General features: G+C 38.1%; 1 protein-coding gene across 1 annotated transcript in view; it reads left to right on the top strand.

Moving 5' to 3' along the window:
- STXBP5 (syntaxin binding protein 5) overlaps positions 1 to 22,796 on the top strand; it is a 172,252-nt gene that overhangs the window by 41,883 nt on the left and 107,573 nt on the right. The window contains exons 5-6 of the mRNA XM_060205144.1: positions 17,550 to 17,684; positions 19,599 to 19,662. Of these exons, the coding sequence (XP_060061127.1) occupies positions 17,550 to 17,684; positions 19,599 to 19,662 (199 nt within the window). The remainder of the gene's footprint in view (positions 1 to 17,549; positions 17,685 to 19,598; positions 19,663 to 22,796) is intronic.

Below are 22,796 nucleotides of genomic sequence, written 5' to 3'. Positions count from 1 at the left end.
ACATATTAAACAAATTTCAGTGTGTGAAATTTAGGTCTAGACAATATCTAAATGCACTGTCTTTAGGATGTGTCTGGAGGATGACAGCCATCAGATTTGCCAATCCAAGCGCAAAGTTCAGGCCGCGTCAGTCAGCCAAGGTTATATAAAAGGTCAGTCAGCCTGTGAGTCTAAACTTCTGTGTGCAGGCGGCTTTGCTAAGCAGGCTGTCTAGAGCCAGTGCCAGGGTATGCCTGTGCTATATGGAGAGCAGAGGGAAATCTGGCAACGGGGTGGGGGTGGGGTCACTAACAAAGTTTGTAATGGGACTACTTATTACCTGGGAGATTATAACTTTAGATAAATTAAGGTTTTGTTTCTAGGATTAGAGTGGAGGTGAAAGAGTAGCTAATAGGAGGAGGAAGATAGAAGGTGAAGAATAAACAACAATCCAAGGTCTAGTTCTTTTCTGCCTGATGTGAATAGGGCTAGTCTCTCCATTTGCTGGACAGGATTTCTCATCCTGACTGTCAAATCAGCCTCAGATGTGTTTGAGCATTTTGGTCCTAGTATCTACCCATCATTTTGTTGTCTGTCTCACACCATCTGTTGGAAAGGAAAGTATAGGCCTAGCAGAATAATTTTTAGCCATCATGCTTCTACCTCCCCCTCCTTGGGTATTTAATATTTTCTTTAGGTATTTTTTGTTGTTGTCAGTGTGTGTGGGAGGAGTGAGCACTGCAACTGATATCTTGTGGATTGCACTAGATTTCTAGTTGAAGGTCCTGAGATGTTGTCAAAGACTGAGTTCCAGTAGATGGACATATTAGGTCACTGTAGTACTATAGATGTTCTCTTATGACACCTGTCACTGTAGGGATTCTATTTGAACATTGAATTCTGATACCCCTTTTCCCAGTGGCATGTCCATATTCCTCACTAGGACACAGGGATTTAGCAATATGTGTTTCAGCTTCTCAAACACACACTGTACGTTATCACGGCAAATCTTCATAGAAATCTCTCATAGAAAAAAGAATCAAGTCTCAGCAAGCCTGAGAGTCAGGAGTCAGTGGTGGTCAGGTATGAAGTTAGTCTCCTCTGTGGTACCTCTCAATTATAGTGTCCTAGAAATTTTGGGAAACAGTGGTGAAGGAGAGTAAATTAATCTGTAACATCTGTATGCAAATGTTCTAACAAATTGAAGGTGTCTTTGTTTGAAGCACAAACATGTGGGCCTTGTCCTTGACAGATACAGCCTTATAGATCCCCCCACTTCCCTCCTAGGCTGGGTGATATTATTCAGAGCCCAGTCTGCACAATTCTAGGAAGTGGTCCAAAATAAAATACAAATTATGGATTTCTTAGTCTTTATTTTATTTATTATTATTATTATTTATTTTTTGCCTCCAGGGGTATCACTGGGGCTTGGTGCCTGCACTTTGAATCCACTGCTCCTAGAGGTCATTTTTTCCATTTTGTTGCCCTTGTTGTTATTCTTGCTGTTGTTGTTGGATAGGACAGAGAAATCAAGAGAGGAGGGGAAGTCGGGGAGAGAAAGATAGGCACATGCAGACCTGCTTCACGGCTTGTGAAGCCACTTCCCCCGCAGGTGGGAAGTCCTGGGGTCTAACTGGGATCCTTATGCTGGTTGGGCACACTTACTGCCTGGCCCCTGGATTCCTCAGTTTTGAGTTTCCATAATATGCATTATCCATGCTAGGATCGGTGTAAGGATCCTGGTTCAAGCCCCTGGCTCCCCACCTGCAGGGGAGTCGCTTCACAGGCGGTGAAGCAGGTCTGCAGGTGTCTATCTTTCTCTCCCCCTCTCTGTCTTCCCCTCCTCTCTCCATTTCTCTCTGTCCTATCCAACAACAACAACATCAACAACAATAATAACTACAGCAACAACGGAAACAACAAGGGCAACAAAAAGGAAATAAATAAATAAATATTTAAATATATTTTAAAATATTTAAATATATATATATATATATATTATCTAGCCGATCAATAGAAACTCATTGATCTCTTTCAAAGTTTGGGATCTCTTTAACTTTCATTACGGCTACATGATAGAAGTAACTGTAATGTGAGACCTGGTCCTTGATGAAACCCTCTAGCCATGGCAGCTGTTGTATTTAAAGTATCAAGGATGGGCCTGGTGTCTCCTGGTGGAACCTTGCCATGTTGTCTCCAAACTAAACTAAACTAAAACTAAAGTTCAGATTTACTCCAAATGTAGGAAGGAGAGAGATGCCTTTTCAGAAAGAGTCTAGGTTTCCTCAACCCCTGCCTACAGATGAGTACCAGAAGGTGGACTAGAGGCTCCCTCTCCTACCCCACCCCCATCTCCAGGACCTGGCCCACAGTAGCAAGACTTGTTCTGCCACTTAACCTGAGGTTTATGTCATTAAGGGCTTTTCTTAACACCCTATGTAGTGCCTGGTGCAGTGCCTAGTGGTTGGAACAGCAGCCCCAGTTAGGATAAGGACAAAATCTTGTCATTCTCTGCCCATCCTTCACCTCCCTCATTTGCATGAATTCATCTTTATCTTCATAACTACTTCACATTCAATGTTTAATGTATATCTATATCTGTCAGGACGGGTTAAGTTGTGCTAATAAATATTCTCAATTTTAATTAAAGCAGTTAAAAATATTTCCTTTTTTTTTTTAGAAAGCCAAAGCATTGCTCAGCATTGTCTGCTGGTAGTGCTGGGGATTGATTTTGATTGAAACAGGACTTCAGACCATTAGGCATGCAAGTCTCTTTGTGTAACAACTGTGATATCTCTCTAGCTCATAATTCTTCCTTTTTTTTTTCTTTTCTTTTTTTAAAATGCTGTCTGTTCTTTGTGGGTTTGTTGGAACTCTGTTGAGTGGTTTCTAGTCTACAGAAAACTTTTACTCTGTTATTCACGTTATCTTTACTGTTTCTCTCATGTGAAAAATGACTGTATCCTCCTATATTACCTGCTCTGTTCTTAACAAGAGAATGTCTGTTAGGTGCCTGCTTTCTGCTGGCTCCTGAAAACGCATCTGTACATAAATAAGACAGACTGAAACTTTGCCACTAGCAACTTGGTCACGGCTAAGATAAAGTGAACCTGCGGATGCCCAGTGCCCAGTAAAATGACATTTATTTATAGTGAGTGAATATGTATCTTAGTTTGCATGGAATGAGTTTGAGTTGGGAATAATGCATATTTACGAATGTCCTCCTTGTTTAGTAACCAGCTGATGCTAATTGTCAGGTTTGGTTCTTTCTGTTTTTAGTTAAGGCACGGTTTTCTCTGTTATTCGAAAAGAGTGAGTAAGAGGTGTTGAGAGCGCCGACTCTGGATCCATACTGTGTGCTGAATCTAGTGCCGAGCCGGTCACTTGTCGCTATCAGTTTTATTATTTGTAAAACAGGTAATTACTAGAGTGAATATTCATATAATAAATACATATGAAGCATATAAATTAGAGTATAATAAATAGAAATCTAATATTTAGTTGTTTTTGTTTTAAAGGTGTTAGACTTAGTTAAGTGATAATCTTGCAGCTTGACATATCTGTATCAAGTAAACCAGAAATTTTACTTGTAAAAGGGAAACAGTATAACTAAGTATTAAGCTAGTTCTGTCAGATGCATTTACATTATGGACCATTCTGAAAAGCAGTTATGTCCGATACCCCTCCCCCACTTCCAACATTAAATATATTTACAACTTTTATGTATCAAGTCATTATTATTATTATTTTTTTACTTTTTTATATGTTTATTTAATTTATTTTTTCCCTTTTGTTGCCCTTGTTGTTTTATTGTTGTAGTTATTATTGTTGTTGTTGTTGGATAGGACAGAGAGAAATGGAGAAAAGGAGGGGAAGACAGAGAGGAGGAGAGAAAGACAGACACCTGCAGACCTGCTTCACCGCCTGTGAAGCGACTCCCCTGCAGGTGGGGAGCCGGGGTTCGAACCAGGATCCTTATGCCGGTCTTTGTGCTTTGCGCCACCTGCGCTTAGCTCAAGTCATTATTTTAAGGGCTGAGTCATCTACCACCTGTCCTACAGTTTGTATATTGATGGGTAAGGGAAAGCACGTTTTTATGCAGACTTCCATACAAACTATAGTTTAAGTGAGTTGAAAAACAAAAATCTGTTTCTTCACAGTTCTGGAGGCTACAAGTCCCCTTGGCTTATAGATTGCTGTCTTTTCCCCTTCTTTTCTCATGCTCCTCCCACTGTGTGTATTCTAATGTTCTCTTTGCATAAGGGTATCAGTCTTGTTACATTAAGGCTGTCACATTCATACCTTATTTTTTTATCTCAGTTACCTCTTTAAAATTAATTTTCTTTTCAAGAGAGACATTTTTCTCGATTTCTGATTTGCAGTGTACCCTAATGCAACAGTTTTGGACTCTTTCATTTTGAGGACAGATAGACATAGCTGTTTGGTTTAGAGAGTAAAATAAGCATGCATGTATACATTGGAAACTCGCGGCTCCAGAAATACAATATGATGGAATGCATTAATAATCAGATTTGCTCCTAACAATTTCTTGTGGAGTAAGTTAATGTCCAAAGCTTTCTTTTGTGTGTGTGATTTACAGAATTACAAAATAACAGGAGTACAATTCCACACCATTTCCACCACCAGAGTTTCTCATCCTCATTCCTTCCATTGAAAACTGCAGTGGCTCTTCCAAGATCACAGACATCAACTGACTGTCCACCATTTCTATAATTACTTGTTTATCTCTTTATATACCTATATATTTTCCCATATTTCTTCTTTTTTAATCTTTATTTATTACATAGAGACAGCCAGAAATGGAGAGGGAAGGGAGTGACAGAGGGGGAGAGAGACAGAGAGACACTTGCAGCCCTGCTTCACCACTTGTGAAGCTTTCCCTCTGCAGGTGGGGACCGGGGGCTCAAACCTGGGTCCTTTCACACTCAAGCATGTGCACTCAACCAGGTGCACCACTACCCTTTCCCATATTTCTTATGGTCCCGTCTTCTCTTCCACCCTAAGTCACACGTACCTACACCTATAACTACTTACAAATATCTCCGTTTTTTTTTTTTTCTCTTCTTTCTCTGGGTCCTAATGGAATTGGGTTTCTGAGCCTTCTGAGTACATCTTCCTATAAAAATTTCTTCTTTGGGAGTATGGACCAAAATCCTTTTTGGGGTGCAGAGGGTAGGAGTGTTGGTTTCTGTAATCGCTTCTCTGCTGGACTTGGGCATTGGCAGGTCACTCCATTTCCCCAGCCTTTTTCTGTCTTTCCCTAGTGGGGTAGGGCTCTAGAGAGGTGAGTTTCTGGGACATATTGCATGAAGTTCAGGATGGAATCATAGCAGCATCTGAAACCTGGTGTCTGAAAGGCAGTAAATTACGAGGCAGGACAAATGTTTAATAAATAGTAGGTAGGACTAGAGTAGATGAGAATAGAGATTTCAGGGTGGATAGAAGCTAGGAAGTCTATTTTAGTTGTGCTCCTCGGGGTCCATGACTTTAGTAATTTGAGCTTGATAGTTAACATGGAGGTGGGATAAAAGTATTGTCTAGGAAAAAATTAATGTTCAGAGCTCTCTTAATAAAAAAGGGGAGGAGTATCCATTTAGATAGCAAGGCAGTAGTGGGAGAGTTGGCACCTGTATGAACTGATTGCTGTTTAAGCATAAATAAACTATTGTAGAAACAAAAACTAATTTATCCCATTATACTCTTGTGGTAATGTTATCTAAATATTGTGTTTTGCATATTTATGAGTTTTCTAATTTGCTCAGCATGCACAGGAACAGGGCATAACTAAAGGAGTTTTGGCTAGATACCAGCCCTTAAAAATCCATACAGGTGTACAGAGATCTTGAATTAATTCATTGCACATATTTAGCAAGAAAAAGATCATAATATTAGAACAAATTAGAGACTTAGAATTGCAGTTTCTGTAGTAGTTACATGATCAGTGAAATTCTTTGAAAGCAGCTAAATCAAAGTGTCTATGCTTTAGAAATGAAAGATATTTGATGGGGTCAGATTTAGGTCTAGAACACAGGGATGGAATGAGAGACAAATATCTTGGAAGACAGACAGACTGGGTTTACTGAGGTGAGCCTAATTCTACTCTACAAAGAGAATTTGGATGTGGTGTGGAAATTATAGGTCACTTCAAGAATTCTAAGTGTAGGAACCATATCCTGAAGTAAACCTTATAAAGAACTTCTTGGTGTTTAAAAGAAAGACAATTACAATTTGAGAACCCTGAGCCTGTAAAAGGAGAGATGATCAGGAATTTTTGAGTAATTTATTTGAATTAAATTATTCATAATAATTAAATTCTCAGTGCAAGGACCTGCATAAGGATACTGGTTCGAACCCCTGGCTCCCCACCTTCAGGGTAGTCACTTCACAAGTGGTGAAGCTGGTCTGCAGGTGTCTATCTTTCTCTCCCCTTCTCTGACTTCCTCATCTCTCTCTCTGTCCTATCCAACAACTACAACAACAAGAATAACTACAACAATAAAACAAGGGCAACAAAAGGGAATAAATAAATAATTAATTAATTAAATTGTCTTACAAGGAATTTGGGACAGACATTCAAAGTGACTACTGGTTTACTTGCACTGGGACTTTATAGTGCATTTATATGTCTCGGTTGTTTTCAGTATCTCTTAATCTCTTTCTGAGATTTCTTCTTTTTTAGTTTTCTCTAATTCATCCTCAGTCTTGCTAATTCTGTTTTCTGCCTCATTTATTCTATTCTCTCTCCCCTTTGTTGTTTTCTGTAGCTCAACTATTCTGTTACCCTGTTCTAATACTGTATTAGCTCATTCAGCTACTTGTGTTCTTAGCTATTTCAGCGTTCAGCTCTCTAATTGCTTTGAGGTAGTACTTTCTTTCAGTCTCATTGTTTGTTTCTGCATTTTTTAATTATTTTTTATTTTTTGTTTTTTTTTATTTATAAAAAAGAAACATTGACAAAACTATAGGATAAGAGGGGTACAATTCCACACAGTTTCCACCACCAGAACTGCATATCCCATCCCCTTCTCTGATAGCTTTCCTATTCTTTAACCCTCTGGGAGTATGGTCATTGTGGGATGCAGAAGGTGGAAGGTCTGGCTTCTGTAATTGCTTCCCCGCTGAACATGGGCGTTGACAGGTTGATCCATACTCCCAGTCTGCCTCTCTCTTTCCCTAATGGGGAAGGGCTCTGGGGAAGCAGAGCTCTAGGACACATTGGTGGGGTTGTCTGTCCAGGGAAGTCTGGTCAGTATCGTGCTAGCATAATGGAACCTGGTGGTTGAAAAGAGAGTTAACATACAAAGCCAAACAAATTGTTGACCAATCATGGACCTAAAGGCTGGAATAGTGCAGATGAAGAGTTGAGATGTCCTCCATTTTGTAGACAGCTACTAGGCATAGTTTAGTTATCTTCCAAAGGGCCTGTGGCTGTACTAGTTTTCTTTTTCTTTTTTTCTTTTTTCCCCTGAGCTTGAAATCTGATATGCAGGTGGATCCAAGTTATTGGAAAAAGGACCAGAAAGCTGGATCAGGGAAGAGAGTAGCTCCCTAATACGGGAAAGAGGCATAAATATTATTGTTACTGCATTTCTTGTGACATTTCTTTCAAACTCTTTCCTTGCTTCTGTGACTAATTTCTCAGCTAGCATTTGGATGTTGATCTCATTCTTCTGTTTTTACCTTTGGGGGGCTTCTAGCTGAACTTTTGGCCTGGTTCATTTTTCCAGTGTTTCTTCTAGATCTAACCATTATTGTAGTGTGTTATGAGTTCCTTCTCTCAGTACTTTTCAGTCCACTGATCACTCTTGCCTGGATTGGCTTGTGCCTAAGTAAGGTACTTAAAAAGTTCACAGTTGTGGAAATTAAGAGTTGTTTCAATGTTCTCAATCCCTGAGTTGAAGGACAGTGGCTGTTAAAGCCTCTTTAGTTCTTTTTCTTCCCTGTAGGCTGTGGGAGCCTGAGGGCTTTTTACCTATAAGTAGGGGTTTTGTTTTTTTTTTTTAGCTTAATCACTCACTCCTGATCAAGAGATAAAGCAGGGTGGGGGAGAGATAGCACAATGGTTATGCAAAGAGACTCACACCCCAAGGATTCAAAGCTCCAGGCTCAATCAGCTTCTCTGCCAAGCCAGGCAGCACTGTGAGTTTCTAAACAAGTCCAGTTAATAGCCTGTAGGTTCTGAGGCAATTATTCACCATGTTCTCATCAGGAGAACACTGTGGAAAGGCTCCTCCTATACAGCCCCACCGCTAGACCACCGAGGTGTAGCTCTTCTCCTGAGTTTCATGGTCAGTCATCTGTTCCCTCAGGTCAGCACAGGGCCCCCCCCTGTTGCTCCAGCCTCTGAGGGCAGTAGCAATGGAGTTGGATTTGGTGAGTCAGGGGAGTCCTCTCCTCCCTTCAGCAGACTTTTTTGTTGGTAAAACAGACTGGAGGTGGCTCCTCAATTGGCAAACTGCCAGACCGATACCAGCAGCTCAGGAGTAGATATGGGCTTTAGCCCCAGGAATCCCTCCTTAGGCTCCACTCTGTCCACAAGCCACACTTGTTTTCACTCACTGGTGACTTGGTGGGTTCCCAAAGTAGTCCCAGTCTTGTCTTGTTGCAGTCTCAGGTGATCTTTGATAGTCTTTGTTCTTTAGAGAAGTTTCTCAACTGGGTAGAGCTGGAGGTCTGGGCAGAGTTGTGATCTCCAGATGCTCTTGTGATTTGATGGGTTCTCAAAGTAGATCTAGTCCTGTCTTGTTGCGGTCCCAGGTGGTATTTAGAAGAAAGGGAGGCATTATATATATATAAAAAAGTAAGGCTAATTGTGTGTGTGTGTGTGTGTGTGTGTGTGTGTGTGTGTCTGTATAGTAGTTAAACCTGGTGAAAAAATAATAAAGATAAAGTAGTGGAGGGGGGTTGTTGGGTGGTGGTGCACAGGGTTAAATGCGGATAGCAGGAAGCACAAAGACCTCGGTAAGGATCCCGGTTCAAGCCCCTGGCTCCTCACCTGCAGGTGGTCACTTTACAGATAGTGAATCAGGTTGCGGGTATCTATCTTTCTTTCTCCCTCTCTCCCTCTTTTCCCCCCATTGCTCTCAATTTCTCTTTGTCTTATCAAAACAAACAAACAAACAACAACAACAAAAACCAGGAAAAAATTATCACCCAGAGCAGTGGATTCGTAGTGCAAGCACTGAGCCCCAGTGATTACCCTGGAGGCAAACAAAGAAAAAAGATAAAATAGTGAACAATGCTATATATATATATATATGTATATATATATATATATATTGGTTAAGGCAAGAAAGTCAAATACATTCATTTTATGTAGAGTCAGGGCTTATGCAGTTCCTCTAACTGTATTAATGTAATACTGGCTCAGACAAATTGTGTATTAGACTGCCAGAGACTGACTTCTCCCTTAATGCTTGGTCTACGATGGACAGTAACAGATGCTAACTGGAGTTCCTTTTTAACAATAGTAGATGCAAAATAGAGTTCCTTAGTGACTTTTAGTTACTTCTTCCTCTGTTACAGTGGAATCTGAGACTTATTTAGAAATTGACATGAAGAATAAGCAAAAAGACATAGAGGACCGTGGACAAAAATACCTCACCAGTCATCCCTGACTCTGATGCCAAGTTTGTAGCAGTGCAGACAGACAGAGAGGGCAAGTATGACCAACTATCTGTCAGTAGTTTAAAGCTCTGAATAGTCCCTGAGATTGTCCAGTTCACATCTGTGTGCTGCTTTGTGATTCGTAGAGGTAAAGGTTGGCATGGCTTTGTCAGGTCACAGGTCACTCAGAGGTTCTTGGGAAATGTAGTTCTCTTATTTCACTTCTCAGGCCCAAGTCATCAGCCAGTCAATACCAGATAGTCATCATTTAATTTTATGCCGCAACATGGCAGCCAAGCCAAACTTCCAAGTGTCCATGGTTTTGGATCCCACATACCTTAAACAAGCACAAAGGTGAAGGCATTTTATAGATGTAATTGAGGTTCCAATTAGGTGACCTTAAGATGGGGAGATTTTTTTCCCAAATAGTCCTGACTTAATCAGTCGAGCCATTAAGAGGGATTGGACTCTTCCTGGCAGGCAGTTTGGAATATGTGAGGTTTTTAATGGCAGAAGAAATCCAACCCTACAACCACAAAGAGCTGAATTCTACTAAGTAAGGGCAACCTTGGTGAATGCTGATTTCCCCTCCAATCTCCAGAAAAGTGCAGAGGCATGTAGCCTGACTGACACTAGGTCTCAGCTCTGTGAGATGTGGGTAGAGAAACGAGTCATCATGGGCTGGACATTTGGCCTACAGAAACAGAATTAGTGGAATTGTTACCTAACCAAAATGTAGATTTTGTTACTTAGAAGCATTAAACAGAATTAATCCAAATACATTTGAAGATCTAATTGGCATGACTCAGTAATTTATGACTTGGGCTGTATCATCTCCCTTCACCGTCGGACATTAAATCCCCATTCCCTCTCATTCCTCTTTCACTGTCCCCTTCAGTAATCTCAGGCTTGCCATCTTGGGCTTGAAAGGGACAGAGAATTTATAGTGAAAGGAGACTATAGTCAGAAACTAGATGATTAAAAGCCAGCTGCAAACACGTACCTTTCATGAGGAAAGAGTAATTAAAACTGTGGAACTATGAGCTTATTCCCTGGCCTTGAACCTAATTAAAGAAAACCCAGGGGTTGGGTGATGGCACACTGGGTTGAGCGCCCATGTTACAATGTGCAAGGACCCAGGTTGAGCCCTTGGTCCCCACCTGCAGGGGGAAAGCTTTGCAAGTGGTGAAGCAGTACTGCAAGTGTTTCTCTGTCTTTTTCCTTCTCTATCACTCACTTCCCTCCCGATTTCTGGCTGTGTCTATGTAATAAAGATAATAAAGAAAAATTAAAAAAAAAAAAAAGAAAACCCAGTGCTTGCTCAACTTGACTTTAAAATTGTCAGGAACCATTAACCAGCTGGGGCTACTGGGAGATAAGCTTAGTGTGGTATACTCAGAACCTTCATCGTCAACAAATTCAGGTGGTGAGAGTTGGGATTTGATGCCATTGGTTCTCAAAGTGACAGTGGGTCTTTTGCATTTGGGAGGAAAATGAGTCTTAAGGGGTGTAGGGTAGACTAGTAGAGGCAAAATTCTCAGGTGACCCTCAAGACTTCTGCCTCTTGATTTCCACTTTCTAATTATTCACTCAGTTCTAAGCAAGGTGCTACTGTGAAGACATTTCGGAGATGTAATTGAGATTCAAACCTTGGATACCTTGGATGCATTGGCTTATCTTTTGCCCCCCCCCCTTTTTTCTCTTTTTTACAATTATTAATGACAGAAATAGATTGAAGGAAGGAGGGAAGAAGGGAGGGAGAGAAGGAGAGGGGGAGAGAGAGAGAGAGAAAGAGAATGAATATATGAACCAGACATTACTTTTGTACATGCACTCAGAACTTCATGCTGAAGAGTCCAATATTTTACCCACTGCACTATCTTCTGGACTGTGGATTGGCTTATCTTTGAAACTGATTTGGGTTTAAACTCCTCCGAAATACATAGATAATCTGGAGAGGATATAAATACTCAAATGAGCACCAGAGAAATGTTAGGAGGGAATAGTCTGAGAGATTGATTAATGTTGATAAATAGCCAGTGTCCACTATAATTTTCACTGCCTTCAAAATAATTGAAACTTTTCAACAATTTGCATTCCCTGAAAGGTCTTGGAAGATCTGACTCTTCTTTTTTTTTTTTTAATTATTTATTTATTATTATCTTTATTTATAGACCTGTTTCACCGCCTGTGAAGCGACTCTTCTGCAGGTGGGGAACCGGGATCCTTACGCTGGTCCTTGTGTTTTGCTCTGCCTGTGCTTACTTGCTGTGCTTACTTGCTGGGCTACCACCCGACTCCCTGGGCTATGTTTCTTTTCCCTGTCAGATAGCAGGACAGCGAGGGAGAAACACGATAGCACCTGAGCTCCCTCCAGTGCCACAGTGTCTGCCACCTTCTGTGTGGTGCTGGGGCTGGAGATTGTGCTGCAAGATATGCACCCTGCCCAGTGAACTCCCTCTCTGGCCCTGCCTCATACTCTGATACTCTACCTAAAATAACACATGGCATTCTTATTGTTTCTGCCTAAGTTTCTGAATTATATGCTCAAATGGAATGGAAACTATTGGCTTTATCATGGTATATCATAGAGCTGTAATAATTATGCCTCATAATTATGCCTCAAGTCTATTAAACACTTAGAAAATGTTGACTGATTGCTGCCTTGATGGCTTTGCAGAGGCAGAGGGAAAGCACACTTGTCTAGAAGTCATGACTCTATGGGGAGATAGCTTCTAAGAGGGAGAGTCTTCAAACAGGAAAAAAAGATGTACGTTTCAAGCCAATTCTATATTTAGTTTTTATTCTTCCCACTAATAGTCACAAAACTATATCATTGTTGGATTATCCTTGGAGTATGATTTGTTCCATGGTCTACTGCAAGATTTTAATGGTTTGTTTTTATTTTTTATTTTTCTTCAGAAAAGAGTGAGATGGGAGAATAAAGAGCTGTGAGCTATAAATTTCTTTTTACTAAACTTGTATGCCAGAGAAGTGCAGCAAATTTATATGTGTAATAACTTGACAGGTATTTGAATATGAAGATTTTTCTCTTTCCTGCATTGCTGTGTTAGCAGTAATTTCCAGAATATTGTGTAATGCTGCTGCTGATAGGAAATATATATTTTTAATTCTAATGTTAATATCATTACTTCCAGGGTTTACTTCTTAAACATAATGTGGATTATTAGTGTTTTTGTTTTTAACTATCTTTATTTATTTACTGGATAGAGACAGCCAGACGTTGAGAGGGAAGGGGGGGTAATAGAGAAGGCGAGAGACAGAGAGACACCTGCAACACTGCTTCACCACTTGCAAAGCTTTTCCCCCGCAGGTGGGGACTGGAGGCTCGAACCCAGGTCCTTGCACGCTGTAACCTGAGCAATCAATCAGGTGTGCCACCACCCAGCCCCAGAATACTGGTTTAATATACATTTTTCCTCAACAGTTATCAATTATGAAGGTTCAATCTGTTTAAATGCCTTTGCAATTTGTTTGGATTATCATGTGGACTTAACATTAATAAATTTCCTCATAGTAAGCATTCTTGTATGCCTGTGAAGTTTTTAGTTAACACTTCTTTTATGTACTGCTAGACATAGTTAACATAGCATTGAGGTTTTCGACTTCAGTTTGTAAATGAGATTAGGATATAAAGTTTTCCTATTATCAATTTTGGCATCAGGGTTATACAAAAAGAGAATGTGAGATAATACGAAATAGGTGTCAACCTCACAGGAAAACCTAGGAGAGAGATATTATGGAGACTTTAAAGATGCATGGGATGTAGCCATGGAAGGAGAGTCAGTAACTGCTCTGCAGGGAGTCAGCACATACATATAGACAAGGGAGACTATAACGAGTAAAGGCCAAATGTGTGAGGATTTACGGCCTACTCCATGGATCTTTGTGTGTATTTCTATTCTAATATCACTGCTTTGATTACTGCAACTTTGTAGTGTAATTTGAAACCAAGGGTGTGGAATGCCATTCTTTTTTTTTTTTTTTTTTTCTTTCTCCCCCTAATCTATCAGTATTGTTTTGATGGTTTGAAATCTTTTTGTGGTTCCAAAGAAATTTCACCATCATTTGTGTTATTTCTTTAAAGGATGCCATCGGAATTTTGATAATGTTGCTTTGAATCTGTGCAGTCTATGGGGTAGGTGGTCATTTGTTAATGTTAATTCTTTAGGTCCCAAAACATAGACTCTCTCTCCACTTCCTTGTGTCTTACTCTATTCCTTATAACAGCTTATTTTCTGTGCATAAATCCTCTTGTTTACTAAATTTATCATAAGGTACTTCTTTTTGGTGGGATTGTGAACTAGATTTTCAAAATTTCCTTCTCTTGTAGTTCATTACCTACGTAGAAAAATGTAAGAGACTTCACCTGTCACTTTACTGTATTATTTATTAATAGGTTTTCCAGGAAACTGTATGTATTATCATTGTCATTTGGCAAATAGAGTTTTACTTTTTGGCTTCCAAATTGTATCTCTAAGTTTTTTTTAAATTGCCTAATGACTAGGACTCCCAACACTACTGGGGTATTAAAAACTGTGGCTATGAACATTGGTTCATAACAAAAACATTAGCTGTGCACATAGGTCTTTGTTTTCCCTGGGTAAATCCCTAGGAGAGGGATAGCTGGGCCATACAGTAGGGCCACCTCTGGGAGTGCGCCTGAGTCTCCAGATGGTTTTCCATGGGGGGTGGACCAATTTACATTCCCACCAGCAGTGTAAGAGATTCCTTTTCCCCACAGCCTCTCCAGCAGTTGGTGTTTCTGTCTTTCCTAATGTATGGCATTCTCAGAAGTGTAAAGTGGTATCCCATTGTTGTTTTTGTTTACTTTACCCTGATCTTCAGTGACTCTGAGCATTTTTTTTTTCATATGTCTGTTGGCCCTTTGTATTTCTTCTTTGAAGATTTGTAGAGCAGTTTATATGTTGTTCCCATGTGGTGGCTCAGGGCTTAGACCTGGATTTTCACACATGATGAAGTATGTGTTGTATCAGGCGTGCTATCTCTTAATTCTTAAACACATTCACTATCATTCATGGTTATTGATCCTTTAGGGATTTTTTTTTTTCCTTGTGTATCTGCTTTCAGTACTTGTATTCATTTCAGCTTTTGCTATTAGCTCTCTCACTTCATATTTTATACTTCTAATAAAGTGGTTTGTCAGAAAGCGTATTTGTCTTTTAGGTAAAATAGTTGTGGATTTATTAACTTTATTTTTATCTGTTTTTTTAATAGGTTTTGAGGTTGATTGTCATCTCTACTCTTTCTCTACCTGTTTTTCAGTTATTTTTATTTGCTTAAAATTACAGACAAGTTAGAGCAGTGGGAAGAATATGACTAAAGGGACAGTAATAAGATAAAGCAGAGAATGGATATTTTAGCCAGAGGTTTTTATTTTATTTTATTTGGAGTTGATAGGAGAGTACAGAGTATTGGAGAGATAAGTAATGATCAAAGATTTGACTGGAACTAAAATATCTTGAGGATGATCATGAAACTAGAGACATATTTAGTTGAATTAAAAATATCTTTGTAAGCAGTGATAAACCTAATAAAATATATCTCTTAAATGCCACACCTTTTGTCCCAAATATTCACTCTTTTTAAAAGACTGTGTTAAGAAACTAACTGTGTATTCTGAAAGTTCAAGGTTCATTACTAGACTGGTAGAAAATATTAAATATAAGAACTATTAGAAGAGGAAACAAGGGGAACCGGGCGGTGGCGCTGCGGGCTAAGCACACGTAGCACAAAGCCCAAGGACCGGTGGAAGGATCCCAGTTCAAGCCCCTGGCTCCCCACCTGCAGGGAAGTCACTTCACAGGTGGTGAAGCAGGTCTGCAGGTAGTCTGTCTGTCTTTCTCCCTCTCTGTCTTCCCATTGGAAGCTTCCCTATTCTTTATCCCTCTGGGAGTATGGACCAAAATTCTTTATGGGGTGCAGAAGGTGGAAGGTTTGGCTTTTGTAATTGCTTCTCTGCTGGATGTGGGTGTTGACAGGTCAGTTCATACCCCAGCCTGTTTATATCTTTCCCCAGTGGGCCAGGGCCCTAGGGATATAGGGTTCCAGGACACATTGGTGAGGTATTCTGTCCAAGGAAGTTAGGGTGATGTAATGGTTCCATTAAGGAAATAAATCGAAAATTTTTCTAGGTATATTTAAATCATTCTGTCTAAGTAAATCTTAACGTTAAAATTAAGTATAAGATAATAAATACAATAGATTAAATGTAACTTTTTACAAAAATGTATTTATTTATCTCATGTAGTTAACTTCTGTAGTTCATGTAGTTCCTTGACTTCTGACTAATAGACTACCCATTAACTTTAATACTATTGATAACTAGCTAACAGGTATTGAACTGTGGCAGGCTCTATTTAAGGAATTACCATGATTTCTTGTGAGAGACAGCTGGAAGTGAAGTCTAGGCATCATTTCAGAGCCTCCATATTAATCAGAGCAACTACGTACTTTTGTACATCTCTAAAGACAAAAATTGTAGGACAGCTTTTTTGAGGAATAATTACCATAGAATAACTTAATGTTTTCGAAGTGTACAATTTGATATGTCTTGGCATTTACATATATATCCGTGAAACCATCGCCACCATCAAGGTGACACACCTACTCATCACCTCTGAGTGTTTCCTTGTGGTAATCCCTCCCCTCTTCTGTCATTAGCCTCCACTCTGAGCTTTGATGAGCTTTCTGTTGCACTTGACGAGTTCGCACTTTGTGATTACATGTAACTTGGATGTGAACAGGTCACCCAATATTTCATTTTTGTTCAGCTTCTCTCATGATTATGAAGACTTTTGAGATTCATCAGTGTTGTTGCCTGTCTGTTCCTCTTTACTGCTGAGTAATTTTCCAAGGATGTGACAATTTGCTTGTCCATAGATTGTTGATGGACATTTAGATTGGTTCCAGGTTCAGGCTGTTATGAACCTGCCAAGCCTTTTGTGTACAGATTTCACTTAGACATATGCTTCCCTTCCTCTTGAATAAATATGTAGGAATGGAACGAGTTGATCATTTGGTGGTGTATATTTAATTTGTAAAGAAACCATAAGCTACTAATAATTAACTGCTGCTATGATGTTTGCAAGTTCTCATAAGAAAATTTGTGACTGCCTGGTGGTATCTGTTAACTAAGTTTATCATGGTAACTGTTTTTGCAATATATATATATATATATATATATATATATATATATATATATCTCAAGCACTTGAAGCTAATATAAATGTTGGGATTATATGTGTTTAATATGTGCATGTGTACTATTATAATTTTTCCTATCACCAGGGCATAAGTGGAGATAGTTCCAGTACATGTGGTCTACATCTGAGTATAGAAGATGTCTGCTCTTCTAGAGATACACAATTTTGTGAAGAAGTTAGATGCCCCCTCTTACAAACAGACCTGCTAAAGATATAAAGTACAGTGATGTCAGATGAATGAGCTGGAATTTGAACTATATCTTTGGCAGAAGGAAAATATGAGCAGGAGGAGCACTTAACCTACAAGGAATAGTAAACACAATATCTGAGTTGTTTAAATATCTTTGATAATTACTGAGGACTACTCGAATTTAGGCATAGTGTAAGCTTATGGTTTTTGGTTTACTGGTTACGTGGTGTGGTGTGTTCTAGGTTAGTGTCTGAGATAGACATATCTGATGTATATACTAAATTCAAAATGTATCGTCTGTCATACCATGCTGTCTGTTACCATAAGGCCCTAAGTTTGACACATTGAATTTGCATAACATATCGATCTCAGTGAGTAAATAAGTCTAACTGCCTATCATTTCTGCTCTTCTTAAATTGTATATATCATGATTAATCTTTTGATGTACTCCATAAAATTTACCAGACGTCTTCCTAAATTTGAAGATGTATTTTTTTTTCTTGTAGGATTACCTTTTGCCATCTGCCTTTCCAGAGTAAGTGGCTTTATGTGGGCACTGAGCGAGGCAATATACATATTGTTAATGTGGAGGCCTTCACTCTCTCAGGCTATGTCATTATGTGGAATAAAGCCATTGAACTGTGAGTTGGAACAGATATTGCATATCTTATGTAACAGTAACTTCTGTAATATTATGTAATAACTAATCAGTAAATTAGTACAAAATGTATATCAGACATTCTTACTGTTAAGTACAGACTTATTCTTTTAATGTAACATCCTATGGTCGGTTTGCAAATTTACATGCATTTTGTATTATATATATATATGTATATATATATTCATATAGGGATCATTGTATTTATACATGCATTTGTTCTCATGTGCAAATGGTAGCATAAATTTAATGAAAACAAAGCATTCAGTTTTTCTGTTCTTTTACCTTCCACTTATTATTCTTTTAAATGCAGCTCGTGCCCCAGTAAACTGATTCCACAATCCACTGATGGGTTGCCATCAACGTTGGAAAACACTGATTTAATCCTTGACTTGATTTTACTTGTTAACACATACAATGTAAATACTTGCTACTGCTGATATTACAGAATTAATTTGGTAGTTATTTTTCTTAGTGTTGATAGAATAATGTTTGTGTTCATTTAACAATAACAACAAAATCTTAGTTAAGCCACGGGAACCCTAGGAATCTTTAGGGTTAAATTTTACACTTAGAACATTGTTACTGTCTTTTTTCCTTTTGCTACAAAGTTTTTTTTATTATAATATTTATATATAAAATTAAAAATTTGAGGACATTGGCAGGAATTGTTCTTCACACTGCACATTTATTTTTAACCATTGGTTTTGTATTGTTGCATTTTTATGAAAATTACATTTCTTTGACATAAGGATACATTTGTCGCATATTCCATTATGTTTACTTTTTCTTTTCTTTCTTCCTCTTTCTTTGTTTCTTTGTTTCTTTCTTTGTTTCTTTTTTCTTTCTTCCTATCTTCCTTTCTTTCTCTGTCTCTCTCTCTCTCTTTGTCTCTTTCCCTCTTTCTTTCCCTTCCTCCTTTCCTCCCTTCCTCCCTCCCTCCCTTTCTCTCTCTTTCTCTCTCTCTCTCTCTCTCTCTCTTTCTTTCTTTCTTTCTTTCTTTCTTTCTTTCTTTCTTTCTTTTTCTTTCTATCTATCTTTCCCAGAGCACTACTCAGCTCTGGTTTATGGTGGTGTGGGGATTGAATAGGGACTCTGGAGCCTCTTTGCATAACCGTTATGCTGTACTCCCACCCTGTGGCATGTTCTCTAGGTAGTGCTGATGTAGTTGTGCTATTGTATTCAGTCTGGTTTTCCTTCTTGTGACAGGCAGGGATGTTATTTTCCTCTCTCAGTCTTTTCTTATGAGATGTGGCCTTTATCTGCCAAGGAAGAGGTCTGGTGCAGGTACCTATATGAGCTCACAAATAACTTTTATGAAGTAGACTCATCTTTCAACCCTCTGTTTAGGAGTTGAGAGAAACTTATTCCTACTAGATTAAGTTTCTGTTCTGTCATATGTTTAGTGGTATGACTGTTTTCTCTGAAAAGTTGTTGTAGTAGAATTATTCTTGTTGCTTTTTTAAAAAAAAATAATAATAGAATTTTAAAGTACTTTTGATGTGAATTATGAAACCGAATGAGACATCCCAATTGGAGATTGGATTTGAGTAAAATAAGATATTCATAGTCTAGAAAATATTTTATTTTAAAACATTAACTGAGAATTCTATAATAATGGGTTCTATATTCTAAAATACTAAATTGAAGATTACTTGTAATACAGTAATCGTATTTAATTATAAATTTAATTGTAAATTTTGCTCACTGATAGCAACACAAAACTGTATAATTGATTTTATCCCTACTAAGGATGATGCATATAGTATTGGTCACTTATTGAAATGTTTTCATCATGTGGAAACAAACATTTTCCTTTAATTATTCTTACTGCAAGAAATATTTAATTGCATTGAAATTTCAATTGACAGGAACCTTATTTTTTTTTCTTTTCTAGGTCATCTAAATCTCACCCAGGACCTGTTGTTCATATAAGTGATAATCCAATGGATGAAGGAAAGGTAGAACTTTTTTTAAGAAATGTTTTTTTTTTTGTTGTTGTTAAATTCACAAATTTTAGTATGGATGTATTTATCTTGCAAAGCAAAGGCTGTATATCATATGTTCTTAATTAATTTTATATTATTAAGAGCAGGTGAAAGAATTAGAATAAGTTTCACTTTTAAAGACCTAAAAATAAGATTTAATAGATACAATGAAGAATTATTATTTTTTTTTTGTTTTATTCAGAGTGTTTTCCTGATTTTCTGACAATCCTGACAAAAGCTATTCTTCTGGTTTTGATATTTTTTTAAAGTTAAATATTCCTTAGTTTTTTTTTGTTGTTTGTTTTGTTTTGTTTTTATTCCTGGTATCAGTACCATAATGGCATGGCAGTGTACCTGATGTATTGAAAAGAAAAAGAAAGATCTGTACCAAGTAAAGACCTCAGGAATATATATCTAATTGACTCTACATGGCATTCATCAGTAAGTGGACTTTATCTTAACTCTGGCTATGACAGTTTTGAGTAAGAAAGGTTTCCTATTGAAACCTCAGCAACTTTTCTAACTGGATCATTATTCCTCATGTGAAAAATTTTTAATAAAATTATTAAGGAGAGAGAGAGAGAGAGAGAATGAGAATGAGAATGAATCAGGGCATCATTCTGGCGCGTACAGTGCCACAGATCCAACTCAGGATTTCGTACTTCAGATCTCCATGCTTTATCTCAGTCCATCTATGGCAGATTTTTTTCTTTTAAAAATTAATTAGTGATTTATAAGATTATAAGATAACGGGTATAACTCTACACCATTCCCACTATTCCCCCCTGCCACTGTACCCCCACCACCATCCAATAGTAACCACCATAGTTCTCCCAAAGGAAAGATAAGGGTTAACTGTATGTGTGCGTGTGCGTGTATTTTGTTTCAAGTTCATGTTTTTCAATTTTCTATATTCCATATATGAGTGAAAGCATACCATAGTTGTCCTTTTTATCCTTAATAACTTCACTGCCATTTTCATTCATTCCCTCCCCAAGGACACAGTATAGTAATTTTTAGTTCCTCTAATGGATTTGGGACTACTATCTCAAAGTAAATTGTGTAAACTGCAGCTTTCTTACAACTCTTCATTCTCTCTCCTGCTAAGAACTGTAGTCCTTTTTCTATTAACTATGAAGACCAAGGTTATGGATGTGAGTGTTATAATGATTCCTTACAATAAAGGTGTACACTGTGGTAGTGCTAACTCTGGTGGGAGGAAGTATAATAATTTTGAAAATCATAGTAATTGACAGCAATCATAGGGAACCATACAGGTGGGCAGTTGGGGGTGGTAGTTATAGACCTAGTAGTGAATGTGATGGCTGTAGTAGCAGACACTTCTCAAGTCAGTATAAAAGTACTGAATTGCAATTTGTGCTTTAAGTTAGTTTTCATATTTTCCTCTTTCATCTTTTTTTTTTTCTTAAGTTTTGTTTTTATTCACGCGTCTGAAAATGTACCTATCCAGTTTATTTGGAAGAACTAGGAAAATGTGAAGGAAATGAATAAATACTGTTTTTTTTTCCTAGAAGGAACATACATCTTAAATTTTCTAGGAACGAAGAGTTTGGGTTAGGAAAATAGCTATACTTACGATTAAGGTGGGAAAAATCTACTGTGTTAGCTTTAGTGACATCCCTCTGGATGTTCTTGTAGTCTGAAATTCACTAAATTGCTATTTCACAGAAATAATGGATCTGCTCTGAACGTTGTTTCTATATTAATATTACAAACAATGACAGACTATATATTAGTCATTTGTGTATCTATTAAAAAATTTATCTAATATGGATTAGGCAGCATATTAACTATATATATATATATATATATATATATATATGTATGTATGACAGTGTATGTACTGGTATAGGATAGGCCTTTTTCTCTAAATGAATTGAGTAGACTTACTGAAGGAAGCAATATTAAATTGAGACTAAAAAAATAGGAATGCTTACTGAACAGAAGAGATTTCCAGCATAGGGGACAATGAGATGCGGAAACAGCCATGGATAGTAGTAGTTGGCAATAGAGATTGGGTAGGGGAGTCAGGCGGTAGCGCAGCGGGTTAAGCACATGTGGTGCAAAGCACAAGGACCAGAATAAGGATCCTGGTTTGAGCCCCCAGCTCCCCACCTGCAGGGGAGCCTCTGCACAGGCAGTGAAGCAGGTCTGCAGGTGTCTATCTTTCTCTCTCCCTCTCTGTCTTCCCCTCCTCTCTCTATTTCTCTATCTTATCTAACAATGATGACATCAATAACAGCAACAATAATAACTACAATAACAATAAAAAACAAGGGCAAGAAAAGGGAAAATAATTTTTTTTTTAAGAGGTTGGGTAGGCAGTGACAGTTATGGGGCAGAACATACATTCTATTTAGGAATTTATTTATTCACAAAAATTTGTTATTTATAGCATATTTGTCCTGTGTTTATATATTAGAAGTACAATACTGACTAAGGTGAAAACCAGCTAGACTAGTGCTGTAGTCTACAAGGAATTTCAAATAAGGACCCCAACCTCTCTCTGTCTCTGAAAAAAAGTACGATGTGGTTGAAGCCTTGGAGATAACAAAAACAGACAGACAAACAAACAAAACATCATATAAGGAAAAAGAAAAAAAGGGTTGGTGGAAGAAGTGATAACTAAAATGACATCTGAAGGATTAGTGGGATTTTTTTTAGACAAAGATGATGGCATTCTAATGGCATGTTCCAGGTAGGGAGATGTTCAGTCTAAAGGCTTGGCGGCAAAAAAAAGAAGAACACAAATTGAAAAGTATACGCAAGTGTATGTATTGGATAAGGGGTGTGTGAAGGGTTGTGGTGGGCATGAGATCAGATCCTGGCAGTTCTGATAGGTTAGGCCGTATCATTTTGGGGCATCAGCAAAGAGATTTTTAAGTATCAGACCAGGGTGAAGGTTAGTAGATGTAGAAGAAAGTAAGACAGAGATATATTAACCTGAATTGTTAGAATTAGTTGATTTCCATTGACAGGGAAATGACTTAGAGGTAAGGATGATCCCCAGGAGTTTGCCGAATTAACTTAATGACTGTTGAGATAAAGAGTGTTGTGAAGGACACTGAAACATGGTGTACCTGAGA

Source organism: Erinaceus europaeus, chromosome 13 (genome assembly GCF_950295315.1).
Source record: "Erinaceus europaeus chromosome 13, mEriEur2.1, whole genome shotgun sequence".
In the NCBI taxonomy this organism is placed as follows: Eukaryota; Metazoa; Chordata; class Mammalia; order Eulipotyphla; family Erinaceidae; genus Erinaceus; species Erinaceus europaeus.
The sequence above is the reverse complement of the archived record's forward strand: the minus strand, read 5'-3'. Positions and strand labels throughout refer to the sequence as shown.